At 45.4% G+C, this 19947-nt stretch overlaps 1 protein-coding gene across 1 annotated transcript; it reads right to left on the bottom strand.

Annotated features, from left to right (window-relative positions):
- Window positions 1-655: 655 nt before the first annotated feature.
- On the bottom strand, window positions 656-19800 carry prss59 (serine protease 59, putative). Its single transcript, XM_086143521.1, has 9 exons — window positions 19572-19800; window positions 19281-19462; window positions 17283-17515; window positions 14211-14346; window positions 11860-11974; window positions 7730-7931; window positions 3489-3579; window positions 3136-3338; window positions 656-1204 (listed from the first exon to the last, which is right to left on the bottom strand). Exons 1-9 carry the CDS (start codon window positions 19791-19793, stop codon window positions 1095-1097), a joined length of 1494 nt encoding a protein of 497 aa, XP_085999647.1. The 5' UTR covers window positions 19794-19800; the 3' UTR covers window positions 656-1094.
- Window positions 19801-19947: the final 147 nt, after the last annotated feature.

Here is a 19947-nt window from a genome sequence, read left to right as displayed (position 1 = left end):
AATGCCTCTGAATAGCAAATCAAAAGCAGGGAATCCACATGTGAGGTTTGCGATTACGCAATGGTTGAAGGGTCTGGCATGCCCTGCTGGGATGCAGAGATGTGAAAATAAACAGTATGTAGGAGAAAGGGTTGACATCAGGGTCATGCAGGGTTTTAATGACTGCACCAGCTGCAGGCACAAAATTAAACTCAAATCATAACATGCAAAACTAAAGGTGATAATGTTGCAACGCGCTGCAGCGTCTGATACGGTGTCTGTGGGTCCGACTGGAGATGGCTGTTGAGCAGCCAACACATTTTAGCCACTTTCTTATCAGCAAGCAAGACGAAACTTGTGCCACACAGAACCAGTTGTGTGCAGGTTTGTGCAACACATTTTCCATGCAAACATAAGAAGCCGAAGCTGTTGTTCACCGGACAAAAGCCTCTACTGAAAGGTTTTCTTCTTCCTTCTTCGCTGCCTGTTTTGACATGAGTTTTTAGAGTTTTGCAACACGGCAAACAGGGGTACCTTTGATTTATCCATGATCACGGCACCAAAAAAACATTTGCAAATGATGCTGTTGCAGATGGGACTTGTGATATGAAAAATACGAGTTAATAGTTGACTCAGTCTCCTGTGTACAGACGGCAATGAATGTCGTGGACCGTGGTTTATTTGTTTGTTTTTCTTTTATTGGAAAAAGTCAAAACAATCATCACACCTCCTAAAAAATTCAAGTCAATAAGATTATCTCAAAGTACTGTGTCCCTGAAGATACCTGTCAGGATTCACTCCCACTGAGAAACCATTATTAAATCAGAAAAAATCCTTTTTCTCTGTGCCTAAAACAATGCAGGTGATGCAGAAGCTCTGATGTATTCTTGCAATGAAACATATGAACAACACATAAAAAGCAGAAAATAGCAAGAGGGGATTAAAACATTTCCACCGATTGGCACCTACTTGCCTCACTGACTCGGAATACCATAACACTGAGCTCTGTTCAAGTAAAGTGCCTTTTTTTTGAGACGTAAATCATTTTTGGCAGTAGAATAAGCATCAAATTAAAAGTTGCTTCACAAAGCCATTGATTTGGGTTCAGCTGGACGTTACTTCTCCAACCACCGATGGAGGAATGACGAGATGTTCTGGCGGGCGAGCGTAAGCCCGATGAGGTCCTCGGCGCGTGCAGGGTACATATTGGCACAGTGGGCCGTCCCTGAAGCACAGAAATGATATAAATTATGGGCAGTGGCAGAGCAACACAATAAAACTGCGATGTTGAGTAACAAGAACAATAATCAGCCCAATAAAGTTTAAAATGAACAAGTAAGTCATTGTACACCTTAGACTCGTGTGACTCAACAAATTATAGACTTGGAAATAGGCTCATTCAAAAGGGCTTAATGGTCAAAACATGGAGGCAACCTACGGATTTTGATTTTTTGGATGTCTAGATTTACCGTGATCAGCGAATTACCAAATAAACGCGACTGAAATTGAGCCTTTTTCTCATCTTCTTTTTCTTCACTGACTTCTGAAATTAGAAACAGGTCCTGACAATGTTTTGGTTGAGTTCGGGTCAAATAGATAAATACATGCATTTTCTGTAACTTGCTCTTAGGTGGGAAAAATAAGAGGAAGCCTGAAGCAGCCTTCCTTCCAATCCGAAGGTTGGCGGATCGATTCCCGACTCCCGCTGTCTACGTACCGAAGTGCCCTTTGGGTAAGACACAGAACCCTGAGGTTGCGTGGCAGCTGCGATCCAGTGTCAAGCGCTTTGAAAGTGGGAAAGCGGAGGCCATTTGCCACCCGTCCCATCGCGCGTCGAACGCGTTTCAAATCTGAGTAATGTCCATGAAATTGTTGAAATCAATTCAGGTGTTGCAACGTTTGAAATGAGCACCGAGGGTGTCCTTCTCCTCTCAGACACGCTGTCTGAGCTCCTCGTTCATTCAGTCGGTCAAAATTAAAACGTCAGCTTCAGTGTGTCCGTTAGCGACATCTTGATTAGTTTGTGTCCTGAGGCTCATCTGAATCACAGCGTTTGTTTTTTTCATCAGACATTTCATTTTAACTGTTTTTTTTTTTAACTGCAGCATGTAAAGTATCTTCTCTCCCCCCGTTACGAATAAGGCAATGGGAGTTCTTTCACTTTTCACTGTGAGTGAAATAGCCGCACAGTGTGGCCTTATTTGCCAAAGGTTTTCTCATACAGGGTGTGACATTCACTTTCAAAATAACCAACCAACTCCCTCAAACGCAATGCAGTTACAGTATTTTGCAATATTTCACTACTTAATGGAAACGGTTGCATCGTTCACTCATGAGTTTCTGCATCACGAGTGACTACTTAAGAATAAAATATTGTCATTGAGATGGACGGAAAGGATAAGACGAATGAATATGATAACAGCAAGAAGGTCCCTGGTTTCATTCCTTTTTGTGGAGTCTCCATGTTCTACCCGTCTGCAAGCGTATTTCCTCCAAATTCTCTTCTCCGGTATCCTCCATCAGTCCAAAACCATTCAGTGGGTTCACCGGATGCTTCTAAGCTCATTGAGTCCCTCATCACAGATTAGACAGAATTAATTCACTGAATGTGTGTCGTTCGTGTCCTCCTTTTCTCACTTGACCAGAACTTTGATGGAAAGCGCTTGATAAATTAAATCATTAATCATCTATACCCCTTATCTTGGACTCAGGGTTGGGAGGGATTGTCTGTCAGTGGACGAGGCATGGGTTTCAACCCGGGCCGAACGCCAGTTGATCGCAAAGGGTAAATATAGTGATGCAACCATGCACACATCATATAAAGACAAACAGCTATTCACTCTCTCATTCAATCATACAGAGAATAAAAGACATTCACTCATTCATTAACACTTCATACAGAGACATACAACCATTCACCCACATTCACGTATAATAGAGAAATATTTAAGTCACTTGCTCATTCACACGTTCAAAATAGGCATACAACCATTCACCATGATTCACAGGTTGTACATAGACAACGCGATGGTACAGAAAATGTTAAAATTATTATTTGAAGTTTATTTATTGATTCTTCCATCCTTGAATGTACCTATTTCTGATTTGCAGGAGATTGCAACACAAAGATGGAGACCCCTGCAAACTGTTTCTCACCTTCTGTGAAAATAGCAGGCAGGTCAGGTGTGATGTCCCAGGTGACCCCCAGTGCGTGCCAGGGGTCGATGGACCCATTCGGAAATACTATTCTGCTGGAGCGGACATCGAAACCACCGTAATACTCATTTGTCTGGACCACGGCGTCCGCCACCTCCTCCGCGCTGATGTTGAAGTATGCTGTGCACTGTGCAGTATGATACCTGGGCGAGAGATTGAGAGTGATGAATGAGAAGAGATAGGATGTCAAAGTGTGTGTGTGTGTGTGTGTGTGGAAGCAGTGACGTGTCTGAGGGGGAAGAATTCAGAAATGCCATGGTTTATTAGAAGAGCTCAGTGTTCCATGTACTCACTTCAGAGGGAAACCAGAGAAAGCTTGGTTGGGTGAATCTGTGCTCTGGTAGAATCCAAATTCAGTGCAGGTCTGGTAGTACCACTGCCTCCCTAACAACACACACACACACACACACACACACACACACACACACACACACACAAGTGTGCTCGGTTTATGTGTTGCATTCACTAAAAGCACTTCTTTTGTGCTTTAAAATAAGAATAACTTTATTTATCCCAAAGGAAATTGTTGTGCCAGAGTTTCAAGTAAAACATAACAATAATAAATAATAGTAGGAAATTGTATAAACAGTATAAAAAAAGGGGGGGAGAATAATTAATACAAATACAACTATAAAGTGTCAAAGTAGCAAGTCAAGGTTATAAAGCATCTTAAGGTCTTAAGTACAAAGATTTTGAGATTCCCTACGGCTGAAGGGAGAGGAATTAAAAAGTCTGAAACCCTACACATCTGTTTTTATACAATTCATTTGTTGGTGATTTATAGCACTGCCTCCAGTTTATTCATTCATTCATTTTCTATACTGCACTCAGGATTGTTTGGGTGCTGAAGCCCGTCCCAGCTGTCACTGGGCGAGAGTTGGGGTACACATACAGAGACATGCAAGCAATCACTCGTCAAATAGACGCGCACGTTATTCACTCTTTCATTCCGACCTCATACAGAGATATGCAACTATTCACTCTCATTCACAAGTCATAGACATGCAGGCTTTCACTGTCATTCACATCTAACACAGACACAGAACCATTCACTCTCACTTACACATCATATATTGACACATGCATAATTCACACTTTCATTCACTTGTCATATAGAGACATGCAACCATTCACTCTCATTCACACATCTGAGCTATTTGTGATCTCCAATTGACCAGTTTCCCCATATTTGGAGGAAAGATGTCCTGTCTTCCTGTGAGGCGGAGGCGCTAACCACTGCGCCACCGCACCCCCAGTTTAGAATTAGGATATTTAGAGAGGGAGAGGACAAAACGGGAAAAACATGACCATTGTCTAGACCGAGTGTATACAAGCTGACAGCGTAATGTTGGCAGTTAGTCACGCTGCCTTCCAGCTGTGGTTTCAGGTTGTCAAATAAAAGTAACGAGATCGGGCGCAAACATGAGGGATATCAGAGCACGACTGTCGCACATTAAATAAATAAAACATGATGTATTCCTCTCTGCCCGGGTTGAGTCGTCCCACCACACATCATGATGCAATACCGTGCTTCCCTGTCTGTCCAGAAACGAGCCGATCTGATATTCGTTTCAGAAGCGCAGACCGCACAAACAATATATTTCTGGACAGCTATTAATCTTTGGCTCAATGAGTGGGGCACAACAACCACTCTTGCACTGTAGGAACTTTTTGTCGTTCCTCGAACCTTTTAAGAAGGTTCCTAGAAGCCTTTTAGCACCTACTTTGAGGCAGAGTCTTTTTACAGTTCCATAGGAACTCATGTGATGCAGGTGTTTGGTGATCGCTGAAACTCATAAGGCACGGCCATTATCAGTTTCTTCTTGAGGGCCATGGGGTGCCATTTTTTAACTATTATGGTCCCTGGTCAGCTGGGATGGACAGAACCAGCTAGAAATGGGCCGACGAAGAGGTCCAAGTGCTTCTGGACGGCTACTCCACAGAGGGGTTTCCGGTGTACATCAACTTTTCGACTATAAAAGTCCAGAGATAGCTAACGGCTGGGTTCTTAACACGGCGTAGCAGTGCTGGGAGAAGATAAAAACACTTAAGCCATCTAATAGTCCATAGTTATTCTTCCCACCATAAAGAAAATGAACACTGCGGCAGTTTCCACCTCCATGTTGTCCATGTCATCTTCCTCTTCTTCTCTTCTTCTTCTTCAGCGGTTTGTTTTTAAGTTCCATGCTTAATGTGCACGTTGCAGACATTTGTGTGACGCCGGTGCTTACCGACAACCAAACAGCTTGGAGGAATGCAAAACTAAAAGGTTCCCCCGGAGGAGGAGGAGAAGGAGGGCAGTTCCTGGAACGGAATTCAAGCTGGAAATCAGAATCTTGGCTAGAAATTTCAGACTGAGTCACTTAAACAACCAGATTCGATTGTGTGGGAAAACAATGTGTAAATCAAACAGGGGCTGGTGCTTCATCTTAATCCGGAGATGCTCCAGCAGCTCAGCAAACTGCCCCCGACAGAAAAGAGGTGATGGGCGCAGGTGAGGTAGTTTGAGCGCCGCTGTCCCGCTTTGGAACGGTGATGGCTCCGATTCATTGGCTGCCAGGAAAAAATCTTACAGGCTTTTAGCCGAGCTTGGTTTAGTGTGAGCCATGCTGGTGCTGCCAGAGGCGATAGCTTTGGAAATGGAACACCAAGGAACAACAAAACAAAAAGACTCAGGTCGGCCGTGAGGGATGGCTGCTCCGAAAAAGGATCCACGTTCGTTACCTGAGCCCTGAGAGCCGGTCGCATCGATGAGTCAACAACATGTTGAGCCCCCCGAGACAGGGATGGTTACATTCATCTAGTGCTATTCATTCCACACGAGGCGTGGGACAGGAGGTGCGCGACAGTGTGCCGGGTAGGCGCCGCGGATAACAAGGTTATTAAAAGAGCGGCTGAGCTGAGCGACGACCAAAAGTACCTGTTTTTGACTCCTGGTAAGCGAGGGAATGATGCAAGTGAAACCCAAAAGACACAGAGTCTACACATCACTGAGGTTGTTTTTTTTTTTTGAGAACGAGACATCACTTCCTGCTGTTGAAATCTTGTCCGGCCAATGCACTTACCACACTCGACCTGGGAGCTGAAAATGCTGCCTCGGGCAACAACTGTGCTTTGCGGTGCAATACGGAAATTCTTTTTTTAAATCTGTGATGCAGAGCTGCCGCTCATCCACTCCAGGGCCATGACTTTTTCACAGTTCCGTGTAAATAGTGACGAATGAACCATTATTATATGATACTGACCGTACAATAAAAACAATTCATACATTATCTGTAAGGCTTATCATGTAGTCAGGGTGTGTGTGCTGGAGCCTATCCCTGCTGTCATTGAGCGAGAGGCGCAGTTCGCCACAGGGCCACATTTCGAGACATACAACCATTCAAGCACTCATTCACACATCTGGGCAATTTAGGGTCTGCAATGAGCCTCCTGCATATCTAAGACCAGGGGTGGGCAAACTTTTTGGCTCAGGGGCCGCGCTGACTTTTAAAATTTAACAGATAGGCCGGGACAGAACAAGATATGATACACATCCAAAAAAAAAGCGCATTCGTTAATAGTACATATCGTCTGACATTTGCTTTGAAAATAAAACCAGCTTGATTTTGAAGGCTCTGACGTTTGCTTGCATTTCATGCACAATCTGTACTGTTTTTCCCTTGTAGCTTCATGTCCAGTTCATTCCCCTGTGTCAGTATGTCCACAGTAAAGACGAAATCACAAAGCCAATCTGTGTCATTCAGCTCAGGAAAATTCTCAAAAGTGTTCACAAGTAGCTCCAAAAATGATATAGTCTCCTGTTTGAGCGCCCAAATTCATTGATCCAATCATTCACATCAAGCATGAATTCTGAACCAATCTTTGGCGGGCCGTATTAAAAAGACCAATGGGCCAGATGTGGCCCGCGGGCCATAGTTTGGCCACTCATCTTAAACTGTGGGAGGAAACCAACACATACAAGGGGGGAGATGTCTGTCGGAATCGAACCAGGGACCCTCTTGCTGTGAGGCAATGATTTGTGACCTAAAGTTAACATCCAGGCAGCGGCAGCAGCACTGCATCGGAAATATTTAATATTCTGCTACGAGTGGTAATAATAACTTTCCTTCCCCAATGTTCTTTTTAAGCACCAAGAAATGACACTGCATGGGATTCAATTTATATTCTGCTCCCCCTCTGCCTTGGCTATGGTGGAAAGCGCCTTTATCATTCGTAAGTGGGTAGTGGAAAATTTAAGTGCAAGTTATTTTCTCCTGTGACGGGACAAAAAAACAAAACAAAACATGCCCACCTGACGGCCAGACCAGAAATGACCCTGAAATATGCATTTCGCAACATGTTGTGTAACAGCAGGGACATGACAAGAGGTTTTGTTTTCAAAATGGCCCATGTCATATTTACATACACACACACACACACACACACACACACACATGCACGTACGCAGGCACGCAGGCACGCAGGCACGCACGCAGGCACACACGCACACACACACACCAAAGAAAAAAAAACATTTCCCAGTGTGACCCACCTCCTCCAGCTGCTGGCCCATCCCAGGATGTATTAGTCATGTCTCTGAGGTTGTTATTAAAGCTGGCATCTAGGCACTTAACGGTGAAGGTCTTCATCATTTGGAGGGCTACGGCGGCGTAGCGCGCGTATGGCTCTCCCAGGGACGTGTCAGCCATCACGCCGCACAGAACGTCGATGGTGATGTTGGTCCCTACCACTCCCTGGTGTCCACATCCCGGTGCAGCATGAAAAAGAAGAAGGAAATATGTGTAAAGATGCCATTTCTCTCAGTTGACATTCACCACCTCTTGAGTGGAATTTGGCTTTGCCTCAGCCACCACTGATAACAGCATGCAATTCACCCCTCGACCGAGCTGTGCACATTTTCAAAGAGGCATTAAAATGTGTGTGTGTGTAGGGAAGTCACCCACGGCTCATTTTGATTTTGTCAAACATTAATGATGGATGGATTCCACTGAAGGGAGCCACATCCAGGAGTGGGAGTTTATACACAGTCCGGTACCTTCAACCCCGGTATGACTGGTGCGCTCGAACCGACCTGAGAAGGGGATGTACGCTCGGAACATTTCCTGTCGGCAGAGGCCAGGGCTTTTTTTTCTTTCGTGCTAAAATAAAGCGTTCAGCTATAAATGACCCTTTGCAAATGACCCTTTATCCTCTATGCATCGCACGAGAATAAAAACTAAATAAAATAAGGCGAACTGTTCGTGCTCGTTCTGCAAGCTGCAGCATCACAGAACTTCCTGGTGTATTCTATAAAAGCACCCCATTGATAACCCGTCAAGTGTAAAGCTACTGATCTGACTCTTTCCGATCGAATTACTTCGTGCTCCGAGCCCGAAGCTACTTTCCTCCTGGGTATCTAAAACCTTGGGGTCTGCTCGGGACCTTTGTGTCAGGGAGGCAGCTGTTGGCTGTGTTTGCCTGCGAGCGCGGCGGACTCTGTGGCCCGCCGCTCCTTCTCGGATCTTTTATAAGCGTCTGTTTAGCTCGGGGCAACAGGAAACCGCGGAGACCAAAGAGTCTTTTGTTACTTTTCACATCAGCTTATTGGTAATCGGACTCACGTCTCCTCGAGGCACTGAGGGGGGACAGAGTGGGAAAGGGATGAAAAAAAAAAGAGGGGGAGAAAAGAGGGGTGACTGTTAAAAATGGGCACAGAGAGGGGAAAAGCAAGGTAACAGATGTTATAAATAGGTAGTAAGACAGGAGAAAGCACCGTATTTTGGAAGTGAGACCAAAGATGCACAACAACTTTCTTGAGAAGGATTGTTTAGCATTAATAGATAAGCCATTTTGTTGTCTTAATTAAAAAACAAAACAAAAAAAGTCACACTCCTGCCTAAGCATATGGAAATGAAAGTCAACATAACATCATTTGCATGCTAATATGTAGCTACCATCACATGTGAACCACTTCAGTCCAACAAATGGTGATATCCAGGCTCTGCATCCAGGGGTGGCACTATAAGCCCAGGAGCATGTTAAAACTAGTGGTTTCTGACATTCATTCACTCATAACCTAAACCGGATGCCAGTCCGAGAGATATGCAACCATTCACGTTGTCATTCATACATCATATAGACCAGATGTGCCCAATACGTCGATCGCGATCTATCGGTCGATTGCAAAGGTGGTGTGGATAGGTCGCATGGCATTAAAACACAGACCTTAACCCCTTCATCCTCACTATGAAATTTGTCACTTGACTGACAGTCGATCTGTCCAATCTGACCTATTCTTACAGAGGCGTCACTGCGCACATATAAATAACGGTGCGTTCTAGCAAGTTAGCGAGTTAGCCTCCAATTTATGTTCGCTACACTCATGGATATAAAAACAAGTGAGGGAGCTGGACCAAGTAAAAAGACTAAAACGTATCACTTCCATACGGAATGAGAGGTGGACTTTTCTTTTTCACTATGTCATTTTCAAAGTGCGTTTGCCTCATCTGTCGGTCTGCCATTGCAATGCCGAAAAAGGGAAATGTGGAGCGGCATTTTCAGACTGTTCATAAAAACTACAGCACTGACTTCCCTCAGAAAAGTGAGCCGAGAAGGAGAGAGGTGAAGGAACTAAAATCCTAGCTGTCAGGACAGCAGTCATTTTTCTCACAGTTAACTTCAACTATGTTGACTCCATTTAAAGTCATCAGAATAAGGTATTTACCAAAAAAGTACTCCATAGTAGTGTGCCATAAGGGTTCATTCAGTTATGCAAGATCCACAAACATTTATTGTGTTAAGTATATCAGTAGATATACAAATAAATATATATTCAGCATTTTTAGTGGAGGTAGATCATTTTCACATGATCATTTGAAAAGTTACTCACAAGGCAAAAACGTGTGGGCACCCCTAATATAGACAGACAATCACCCACATTCACATGTCATATTGACGCACATAGCAATTCACCCTCTCTTTCACACAGCACATAGACACATACAACCATTCGCCCATTCATTCACACATCATATCGAGAAATACAAAAATTCACTCTGTCATTCACATGTCATATAGAGACATACAACCATTCACCCATTCATTCACAAGTGTGGGCAATTGACCTTCTTTTGGACTGTGGGAGGAAAGCCTTGCAGACATGGGGGGGAACCTAAAAATACCTGATCCCTCCCTACCACCCACTATCAGAATCAAACCAGGTTGTGAGGCGGAAGCGCTAGCCAGCTTGCCGCCGTGTCGCCAGAGGGCACTTCAACTTTTAAAAAAACAAAATTGAGATGACTATTACAAGAATCTAAAACTCCAAATGAAGAATTAGCAAGCATGAGATGGGGCGCAGGAGAGAGGGGTGATCCTAAAAATCAAATTCAATAAATGATGAGAAAAGCTTATTTTCGCCATCATTTCGGAAACCATTACAAACAAGAATTGTTTCCTGAATTAATTAAAAATTATAATTAATTAATATAGTGACCATCCTAGTAAGTATCATGGCAATCTGGGGTGGAAAGTGAACAAAGAAGCAGCAAGTGAGACCACCAACCAGCCCCTCTCGAGCAAACTCTGGGTTTGACAGGCTAACGTTTGCCACTTGCACACCAATGAAGACAAACGTTGGCTTGTTTTCTCGACGAATTTGCATGTAATGGCTCCCCTGTCTTCTCACCAAAATCCAATTCATTGCATCAGTGGTTCGTTGAGGACTGGAGTGACATGTTGATAAGGCCCTCAAACACCTCGGGCCCAGAAAAATAATTTGTTCGAAAAAAAAAAAAAAGAAATATAGAATAAGACATGGCATTATTTTATGAGGATTCTGTCAAGGTTACCCTTTGTCACAGATTCTGTTCAGAGCATTGGTGTTCTGAGGCCGCTAATATCTTTTTTGGTGGCTTCAGGAATGGGTCTCTACTTTTTTGCACCTGAAGTGCTTCTGTTAGCTTCATCTAACCATGAGCTCAAGGCCGGGATGGAAAAACAGTCCCTCCGAATCTGACGTCAAAGGGTGTAGAATGCCATGACAGAGATCCTGGAGACATCAAGTGTCTCGGGGTTCTCGAGGGAAGTAATAGAGCGGGAGACTGACAGGCAGATTGGTGCAGTGAAGAAGAAGCCGAAGACACCTCGGAGACAAAGTGAGGAGCTCAGTCATCCAGGAGGAGTTCAGAGCGGAGCCACTGCTACTCCAGCATCCAGAAAAGCCTGAGAAGGTACCTCAGGCATCTGCAACTCAGACCTCGGACAGGCAACTGAAGCCAGATGGATGAATGAATGAATATCGCCACTTTGGTGGATGACAGGTCCAGCCTTGGTGGTCTGATCTGGTTACCTATCAACCTTGAAGTCCTCCATCGCTCAAAAACAACAGTTTTCCGAAACTGTTACTTTAGCCTGGCTGATTTTTTAAATAAAATACGACACTGCTCAGTTTAACATCTTTTCCCAGCTTCGTCTTAAGCTAATCCAAACAGATATTGGCCGTTCAAATGTCTCAGTGCTTCTGATGATGCCGATGTCACAAAAGCGGCCATTTTTAACTTGTCAAATGCTCAGGACTGAAAGTAATTGATGCTAACCGGTATCAGTTCCGGTCCGTTCCTGACTAATCAATACGGGTATGTGTTGTGTGTGGCCTTCTGGCTTGTGGCGATGACATCATACCTCAAACTCCCTGTTATCTCGATTGTACTGGACCACATCCATGAAATTTCCAGCCAGCATTTCCAGAAAGTAGGCTGAGTCCATTTCGGTCTGGAGCTGCAGTTTCGAACACAGGCTGGACGGATAGAAGAGAAAGGAAAACATGGTGAGATCTAAAATGAAAAGAAGGTGCCAATTGAAGTTTCACCCCTATAAGTGCATTAAAATGCAGGTGGTGAGTAAAGAACCCGCAGATGATTTGCCCAGAGAAATAGAGAAGAAACGCGGAGTAATACCGAGCTGCGTTCGAGCGGAGGCCATCTACCAGCACGGATGCCACGACAAGACAAAGGCCTCTTGATGTGTTGCTTCAAAGTATGTGCGGGTGTGTGTGTGTGTGTGTGAGTGTTTGTGAACAGACACTTACGGGAGTCTGTGGTTTAAGCGGTAAAATGAGGATTGCTCACACAGTCGCCAGGGATAAATCCGGTAATGCTCCGACTTTAGAAACAGGTCACTGGCGTTGCCGCCTTGAAAGGATCGTGATTATAACGGTGACGCACGTGCCGGCGTTGCACGACGCCCTGTGGTCTGTGGAAGACACACGAGTCACCCAAGCATTCTTTTTGACCTCTGTGTGTGTGTGTGTCCAGATGAGAACATGTCTGCACGTACGATACACAGGAAGTGGGAATTAAATAAAAAGATGCTCGGGGTTCCAGAATTAACTCCGTCGGTCAAGCTGTGGCCTGGGAGGCAGCAGGCGGTTCGATTCCCCTCCTGTCTGCATGCCGAAGTGTCCTCGGGCAAGACACTGAACCCTGAGTTGTTGACGACGGTCTGGTCGGCGCCACGCGTGGCAACTCCGCCGTCACTGCTGCGTGCACGGGTGACTGCTAATCTAGTGTAAAGCTCTTTGAAAGCGTATGCCGTATAAATGCTGATATTGAACCTGGCTGGATGACAGCCGGGATCGGCTCCAGCTCCACCACGACCCCGAGTGCAGGCGAAGCGGCACCGAGAGTAAACGCATCACGCGTGTACTAACAGCCAAATAGGTGTAGCGGCGATTGCACAAAGTAGAATCCACTGCGGTGGTGCGATTGGCGCTTCCGCCTCACGCCGAGAAGGTCCCTACTATGATTCTGATAGGGGACCTTTCTGTATAAAGTCTCCATGTTCTCCCACATCCAAAAACATGCAGGAGGTTCATTGGAGACCCTAAATTGTGCACAAGTGTGAATGAGGGGATGAATGCTTGTGCATCTCTATATGACATTTGAATGAGAGGGTGAATGACTGTATGTCTTAATATGACATGACAATGAGGGCTAAAATGGCTGTGTCTCTGTGATGTGTCAATACTTGTATGCTCCAAAAAAGGGTGGAATGAGAGAGTGTGAGTACTTGTATGTCTCCATATAAAATGTGAATGAGAAGGAATGGTTGGGATGGGCTTCAGCCTCCCTGCGACCTTGAGTGCAGGATAAGTGGTACGGGAAGTGAGCGCATCACGCATGCGCTATCGAACAACAGCCACGTAGGCGTATTAGCGATTGCACAAAGCAGAATTTCGGGAGGGGTCACAGAAGTGGTGTGGTTAGTGCTTCCGCCTCACAGCGAAAAGGTCCCTGGGGGGCCTTTCTATGTGGAGACTCCATCTTCTCCCACGTGGGTTTCCTCCAGCATTCCAAAAACATGAAGGAGGTTCATTGGAATCCCTAAATTGTCAACAAGTGTGAATGCGCCGGGTCGGCACGGTGGCGCGCCGGCTAGCGCTTCTGCCTTACAGCAAGAAGGTCCCAGGTTTGTTTCCGACTGCAGGACGGGGTCATACATTTCTAAGTTCCACCCATGTCTGCAAGGGTTTTCTCTGGGTTCTCCGGTTTCCTCCCGCAGTCCAAAAGAAGGTCAATTGCTCAGACGTGCAAATGAGAGTGAATGGTTGTTTGTCTCTTAATGACCCGTGAATGAACGGCTGTATGTCTCTATATGACATGTGAATGAGAGTTAATGATTGGGAAAGGTTTCAGCTCCCCCTGTGACCCTTAGTGCAGGATAAGTGGTATGGTGAATAAATGAATGAATGAGTATCAGGGGGGGTGTAGAAGCAGATTTTCAGTCTGACGGGTTAGACCCTGCCCATATCTCAGTCCCCCCCTCGCCCTTCAAACTGACTCTTGAAATCTTGGGAGGAAATATCACTGACACCAGATGTAAAATCAACATTCTTTTTGGAAAGATTTGTGCCCTTGCCACCTCAAGGAGGTCAGAGAGTGAGGGCGCTTGGAGTGGCCAATCACAGGAGGCGAGAAGGCGTTTTCTTCAGTGCACCCCTAAAGTCTTGAATGAATGAGAGGGAGACGCCGTACTTGAAATCCTTGGTGATGTTGTCGAGCATCCCGGGGTCCTTTAGGCGTTCCACCAGATCGTCTGAGGCCTGCTTCACCAGCGAAGGACAGTCTAGGTCGCTGGACGCCAGCGAACGATCCACGACCTCCAGGTACTCTGGAAAAAAAGCATCACGACAGATCTCAAATAAGGCACGTGAAGGTGTTTCATTGATGAGGGAGTTGGAGGTGAAACGATGGGCTTTGGAGCAGCGAGCTCTCATCAGCGGAGGAGGACTTTCCCTCCCCCTTGAAGTAGATGCCATCCTCTTACTGATACTAGTGAAGACTAACTGGAATTGTTTTGGGAGTGATAAAAACTTAAGGGAAAGTTTCACTTTGCATTCTAACCCCACACTCACTCTCTGATATTTCCCTTTTTGTCAACATGAGCGGAGTTCAAGTGCGTGTATGTCTTCAAGATTGTGTAAGCATGTGGGTGTATCAACAATGTCTGTGTTCAGAGGCACTTTGACCTCGACTCCAGCCAGCAGCATTCCGGAGAAAAATAAAGCGTCGGGCCAAACAAAACACGGACGCGGATGGAGGTTTGAACTCTTCCCCATCTTTGATCTGTTCGGAGCTTTCACTTCCAAGATAACAAGCACGAGTGGAGGGGGAGGTCGGACGAGACAGGCCCAGGGTTCCAGGGGGAGACGGAGTGAGGCGGAGGCAATATACGGATAAAAAAACAGCATTTAGAAAAATATACATCTTTGTCATGAATATATACAGACCATCATCACTTGCCTGCTTGTTGCTACGTCTTATATCTCATACATCATTTACATTATTGGCTCTGTAAAAAACATTGTTGTCTAATTTTAATTCATTTGAGATCATTTCTAAGTGTGATGATGAACTTTTTTAAGATCTGTTATTGACGTCACTATCTGGGGCTGGGTGTGAGTCACAAAGCTTGTGATTAAGATAAGCTGAGGTAAAACTTTCTTTAAATTCATTTGTCACAGCAGTGAAACAATAACAACAGAGGAGACCATTATAAAGACAAAGATGTTAAGGATAGGAACAGATAACAGAACAACAACAAAGAATGACAACAAGGATAAAAATAAACAGGATGAGTGACAGCATGGAATGACAACAAAAAAGATAAAAATAGATCACCAAAATGACAACAACGATAAAAATAGTTAAGCGAATTAGGACCTGACATGTGTGAGTGAGGTAGCACAGATACGCCTCTGGCTGGTCAGAGTTGTGTGCTGTCCAGACTGCTGTTGTACAGTCTGATGGCTGTGGGCACAAAGGAGCATCTGAAGCGTTCAGTTCTGCACCTGGGATGAACCGTTGGCTGAATGAGCTGCCCAACGGCCACAGGTTGTCATGTAGGGGGTGGGAAGGATTGTCGAGGATAGCTCCCAGTTTGTCCTTCACCCTCCCCGCTGCCACCGATTGAAGATTGTCCAAGTTCAGCCCCACCACCGAGCAGACTTTCCTAACTAGCCTTGTTAGCTTATTGATATCGCCAGTCCTGGCACCGCCCCACCAGCACACTGAAGCAAAGAAGAGTGCGCTGGCTACCATGGACTGGTAGGTCTTGAGGAGCCCGCTAATGACACCAAACAACCTCAGTCTCCTCAGGAAGAACATCCCGCTCTGACCCTTCCTGTAGAGTGCATCAGTGCTGTGTAACCAGTCCAGTTTGTTGTTAATGTGGAAGCCAAGTCACTTGTAGGAGTCCACTATCTCCACTTAAAGTCTTAAAGTTCTTCTTAAAGTCCAAAACCACCTCCTTGGTCTTGGAGATGTTGTGCAGAAGGTGGTTCTGGTTTCCCCAGTCAAGAAAACTCGCAATCGGACCTCTGTCCTTCTCCTTACTGTTGATGCATCCAACGATGGAAGAGTCATCTGAGAACTTCTGGAGGTGGCAGGAATTGGCGTTGTGCCGGATGTCAGAGTTGAAGAGAGTGAAGAGGAATGGAGACCGGACAGTACCTTAGGGAACTCCTGTGCTGCACGCCACAGCCATGGAAACACAGCCATCCACCCTAAGTGCGGTCGTTCTGTGAGGTAGTCCAGGATCCAGGCAGTGAGGTCAGGGCGAAGTTGCGTACTCAGATATAAGAGGGTGTATCGGAGAAGTCAAAGAAGGTGACTCTTGGAGTGCTTCCTGCACCCTCATATTGTAGGGCCCTGTGTGTGAGGAAAATAATTGCATCTTCCACACCCATGTGCTGCCTGTATGCAAACCAGGAAAGCAAATAGCCATTCCTCCAGGCGCTGGTGTACAAGCCTGTCGAATGACTCCATGACATGTGACGTTAGTGCCACCAACCTGTAGTCATTGAGAGCAATCAGATATACTTTCTTAGTTACTGGAACAATGCAGGAGGTCTTCTGGAGGTCAAGCACCTTCAGCACCTCAGAGAGAGGTTGAGGAGATGCTGGAAGACTCCAGCAAGCTTCCCAACACACACCTTGAGAACCCTGGGGCTGATGTTGTCCGGCCCACTGGCTTTGCTCTGCGCCTGGCTGGAGGTACGGTGGTTGTGTCTACGTTTGCTGACATGGGATGGTGGGGTGAGGGAGGCTGTCCTTAGAAACTGCTGGTGGGGGGGGGGGGGGGGGGGGCAAAGTGTTGATGGGGAGGGAGCAGAGCCTTCAGCAGAGGTGTGAGAGGGTGAGGGGGAGGGGGCCCAGATCCACTGTCCAAGCTCACCAGGTTGTCAAACCTAAAATTCAGGTCCACCTTTTGGCTCCAGCCTGTCATCTTCCTCTCCTCCCTCCAAACGTCTTTTGTTTTCTTCTGCTCCATCTTGGACTCAACCTTCTTATATTTGAGTTTGGCCTCCCTCAGCTTCCTCCTAAGCTCCCCCTGGACAGCACTGAGGGTCTAGTGGTTCTTAGCCATGAAGGCCCTCTTCTTCCTGTTGAGAAGGCCTCTGATGACCTTGTTAATCCATGACTTGTTGTTACTGAAACAACTGATGTTTTTGGACGGGACTATGTTGTCCCATCCCATCCTATGTCGTCAATGTGTTCATCTAAATCAATTAAGCATTTGTGAGATAATGAAATATAGCCTCTTACCAGGGAAGTTGACTTTGGCATGAAGAGGCGCACTGGAGGCCACAGAGCTGTGGACCAGATGAGGGTACTTGAGCCTGAACCAGGCGGCCAGAGAGCCCGGGTACGACCCGCCGAACGCCACCCACTTCCGGTTGCCCAGTCCTCTGGCCTCTGCCATGGCGGTGCGGAAGTGAGCCAGGTCGGCCAGGGCCTGCCGGCTGCTGAGGAAGCGCAGGTTGGCTGTGCTCAGGTCACTAGATGGAGATGAGATGCAGCCGTTTTAACACGGTGAACCGGGCATTCAACTAAAATAACACATCCGCGGGTCAAGACATAATTTCATTCTGGCTCGGAAGCATCATCATATTGATTGTGGAGCCCTATTTTATGTATACCCTCCGTCTATGTTCATGAAAACACACACTTAATGTTACATAAGTTCTCCAGATCTGCTCCTGTAGCGCTTTGTAGCTCTTAGAGGGTTGATTATATACCCTGGTGTGTGTGTGGTATCCTACAGTGGGTACAAACTGTTTAATGTCTGCAGCTGCTGTGGAGATTATATCATCCCAAAATCTTCATGTGGTCAGATTTGATGATCTCTTTATCCTGCTATTAAAGTTGCTGTTTTTATACTTCTGTTGCCAAGGGGATTTTTTTTCTTCTCAGATGTTTATTTGTTTACACTTGTTTGATTCAGTATTTTGCCCTTTTCACATATCCACTCTCCCGATCTCTCCGGTTTCATAGTCAGATGCAGCCAAGTTGAATGCTATCGTATAAGATCCCCCTGTTTCCCCGCCTCTCCAGAAAGCTCCTCTTTCAGAAAGCCCCTCTCGTCCACATGCGTTTCGGCTACGGAATCGAAACTTCCCGCATCGATGGCTGGCTGAGATGGGTTTTCAGGTCAAGGGCGGGGGGGGGCTGGCATCCCCCAATGTGCAACTTAGCACGTCGTATCTTCGAATTCCACTTTTCTAACCAGTCATGTTGAAGAAACACTCAGCTTGTTTTTCCCTTCATCTTTTAAACATTGGTGGAAAATAGAACATTGTATTCACAGGAAAATAAGAATAATCTAGGACTGTGCTTGGCTGAAAAGGAGACACAAAGACTTTCAGGACTTATTATTTTATCATCTATTTTTTTATCATCATAATGCTTGTCATAAGAATAATGATTTAGTGTAAGTAACGCCCAACTTGGGGGCAAAATGGTTTCACAGTAAATAAGGCTTTTAACACGTCTTTTATCACCTGCATGCGTTACTGCCATCTTGTGGTAAAACAACAACACTGCAATAGGCACTGACAACAGAAACTGAACTTTCATATTAAAATGTCCTGCTGCTAACGCAGTGTTTCACATTTAACGTAGAGTTATGGGTTTACAATTGCTTCAAGATTGTCAGAAATCCTTTTCTGAACTTTTTTTTCATAGAAAAGATTGTTGTGATTAACTGCATGTGATTAACTTCGTTCTTTCTTATATCAAGACATAACTCTCTGAAATCAATTGCTACTAAGACTGCAAATAATAAAAGCATTCTGTTCCCCTACATTTAAGGATCACTTTAGCGATTTCTTCAAACAATACATTTGTCTGATATCACAACAAAGATAAGCTGACCCAAAGGCACCAGACTGACCTTTTACAGGACAACCCCATGTCTATTCTGTGTGCTTTAAAGGGATAACATGTGCACAGTGAGAAACTTTAAAAGGGAAAAAAAAAAAAAACTTTCGATATGATGACAGGCAGAAAAAGGTGTTGCACATTGCCATTCAAAATAAATGATCCCTGGTTTGGGGCCTGCTGGCTGTAGAAAAAAAAAAAAAAACAATATGCCAGAAGAAAAACAAAACAGTATCATTACTGTGGGATTACATCTTGTCAGAGACTATAAATCGGCCAGCAGCCTTAGAGTCAAAGCTGGCTATTATCTCCGTTTAAAAATGAGTCAAAGTCATGGGACTTTCAGCAGGTCAGATAGTGTGGACAACGGAGAGTAAAACCTACTCTGTTGGGCGACTCTTTCCGTAGAAGCGGTGCTCCAGCATGAAGCAAAGGGCTCCCAGATCGGCCGCGTAGGTCAGCCAGGTGCCGGTATGCATCCAGGCGGGGTTGGCTGGACCCTCCCCGCCGATCATGAGGAACACCGGGCCGCCCGGCTTGGCGAAAGCGTCATTCACAAAGTACCTCTGACGAAGGAAACGCGTGTTTACAACGAAACCGACAATCCTGTTGCAGGATGAACAGACTCGATCCCATGCCGTGTTTGTCAACACATCGGAACCCGGACACACTTACTTGCTTCCACACTCGTACGTCTGCACCATTGAAGTGATCAAGCTTCTGTGTGATCCACTGATCTTCGCTCTCGCCTCTCCCCGTGGGGTCCTGCACTTTCAAAAACTTGTCAAATCTCCAAGGCCGTGCTTCTCCGACGGGAAAGAGCAGAAAAAGAAAGAAAAAGCCGAGCTTCAGCGGCGGCGGAGTTGTTTGCAACCCCATACTGCAAACAGGGATCATGTGACTCTTTCCCATGTGATCATGTGACTTCCTCTGGCGCGTTCCTATTTTTATTTTTACCTTTTTTTACATTATAAACATTTTTAGAAACGTCAGTCAATCATAAATAGATATGTATTTTCATAAAAATATAAAATATATTACAAATAAATAT

Source organism: Fistularia commersonii, chromosome 3 (genome assembly GCF_037954325.1).
Source record: "Fistularia commersonii isolate RoL2024-O1a breed Wild chromosome 3, RoL_Fcom_v1.0, whole genome shotgun sequence".
Taxonomy (NCBI): domain Eukaryota; kingdom Metazoa; phylum Chordata; class Actinopteri; order Syngnathiformes; family Fistulariidae; genus Fistularia; species Fistularia commersonii.
Note: the sequence above shows the minus strand (reverse complement) of the source record. Positions and strands in the feature narration are given on the sequence as shown.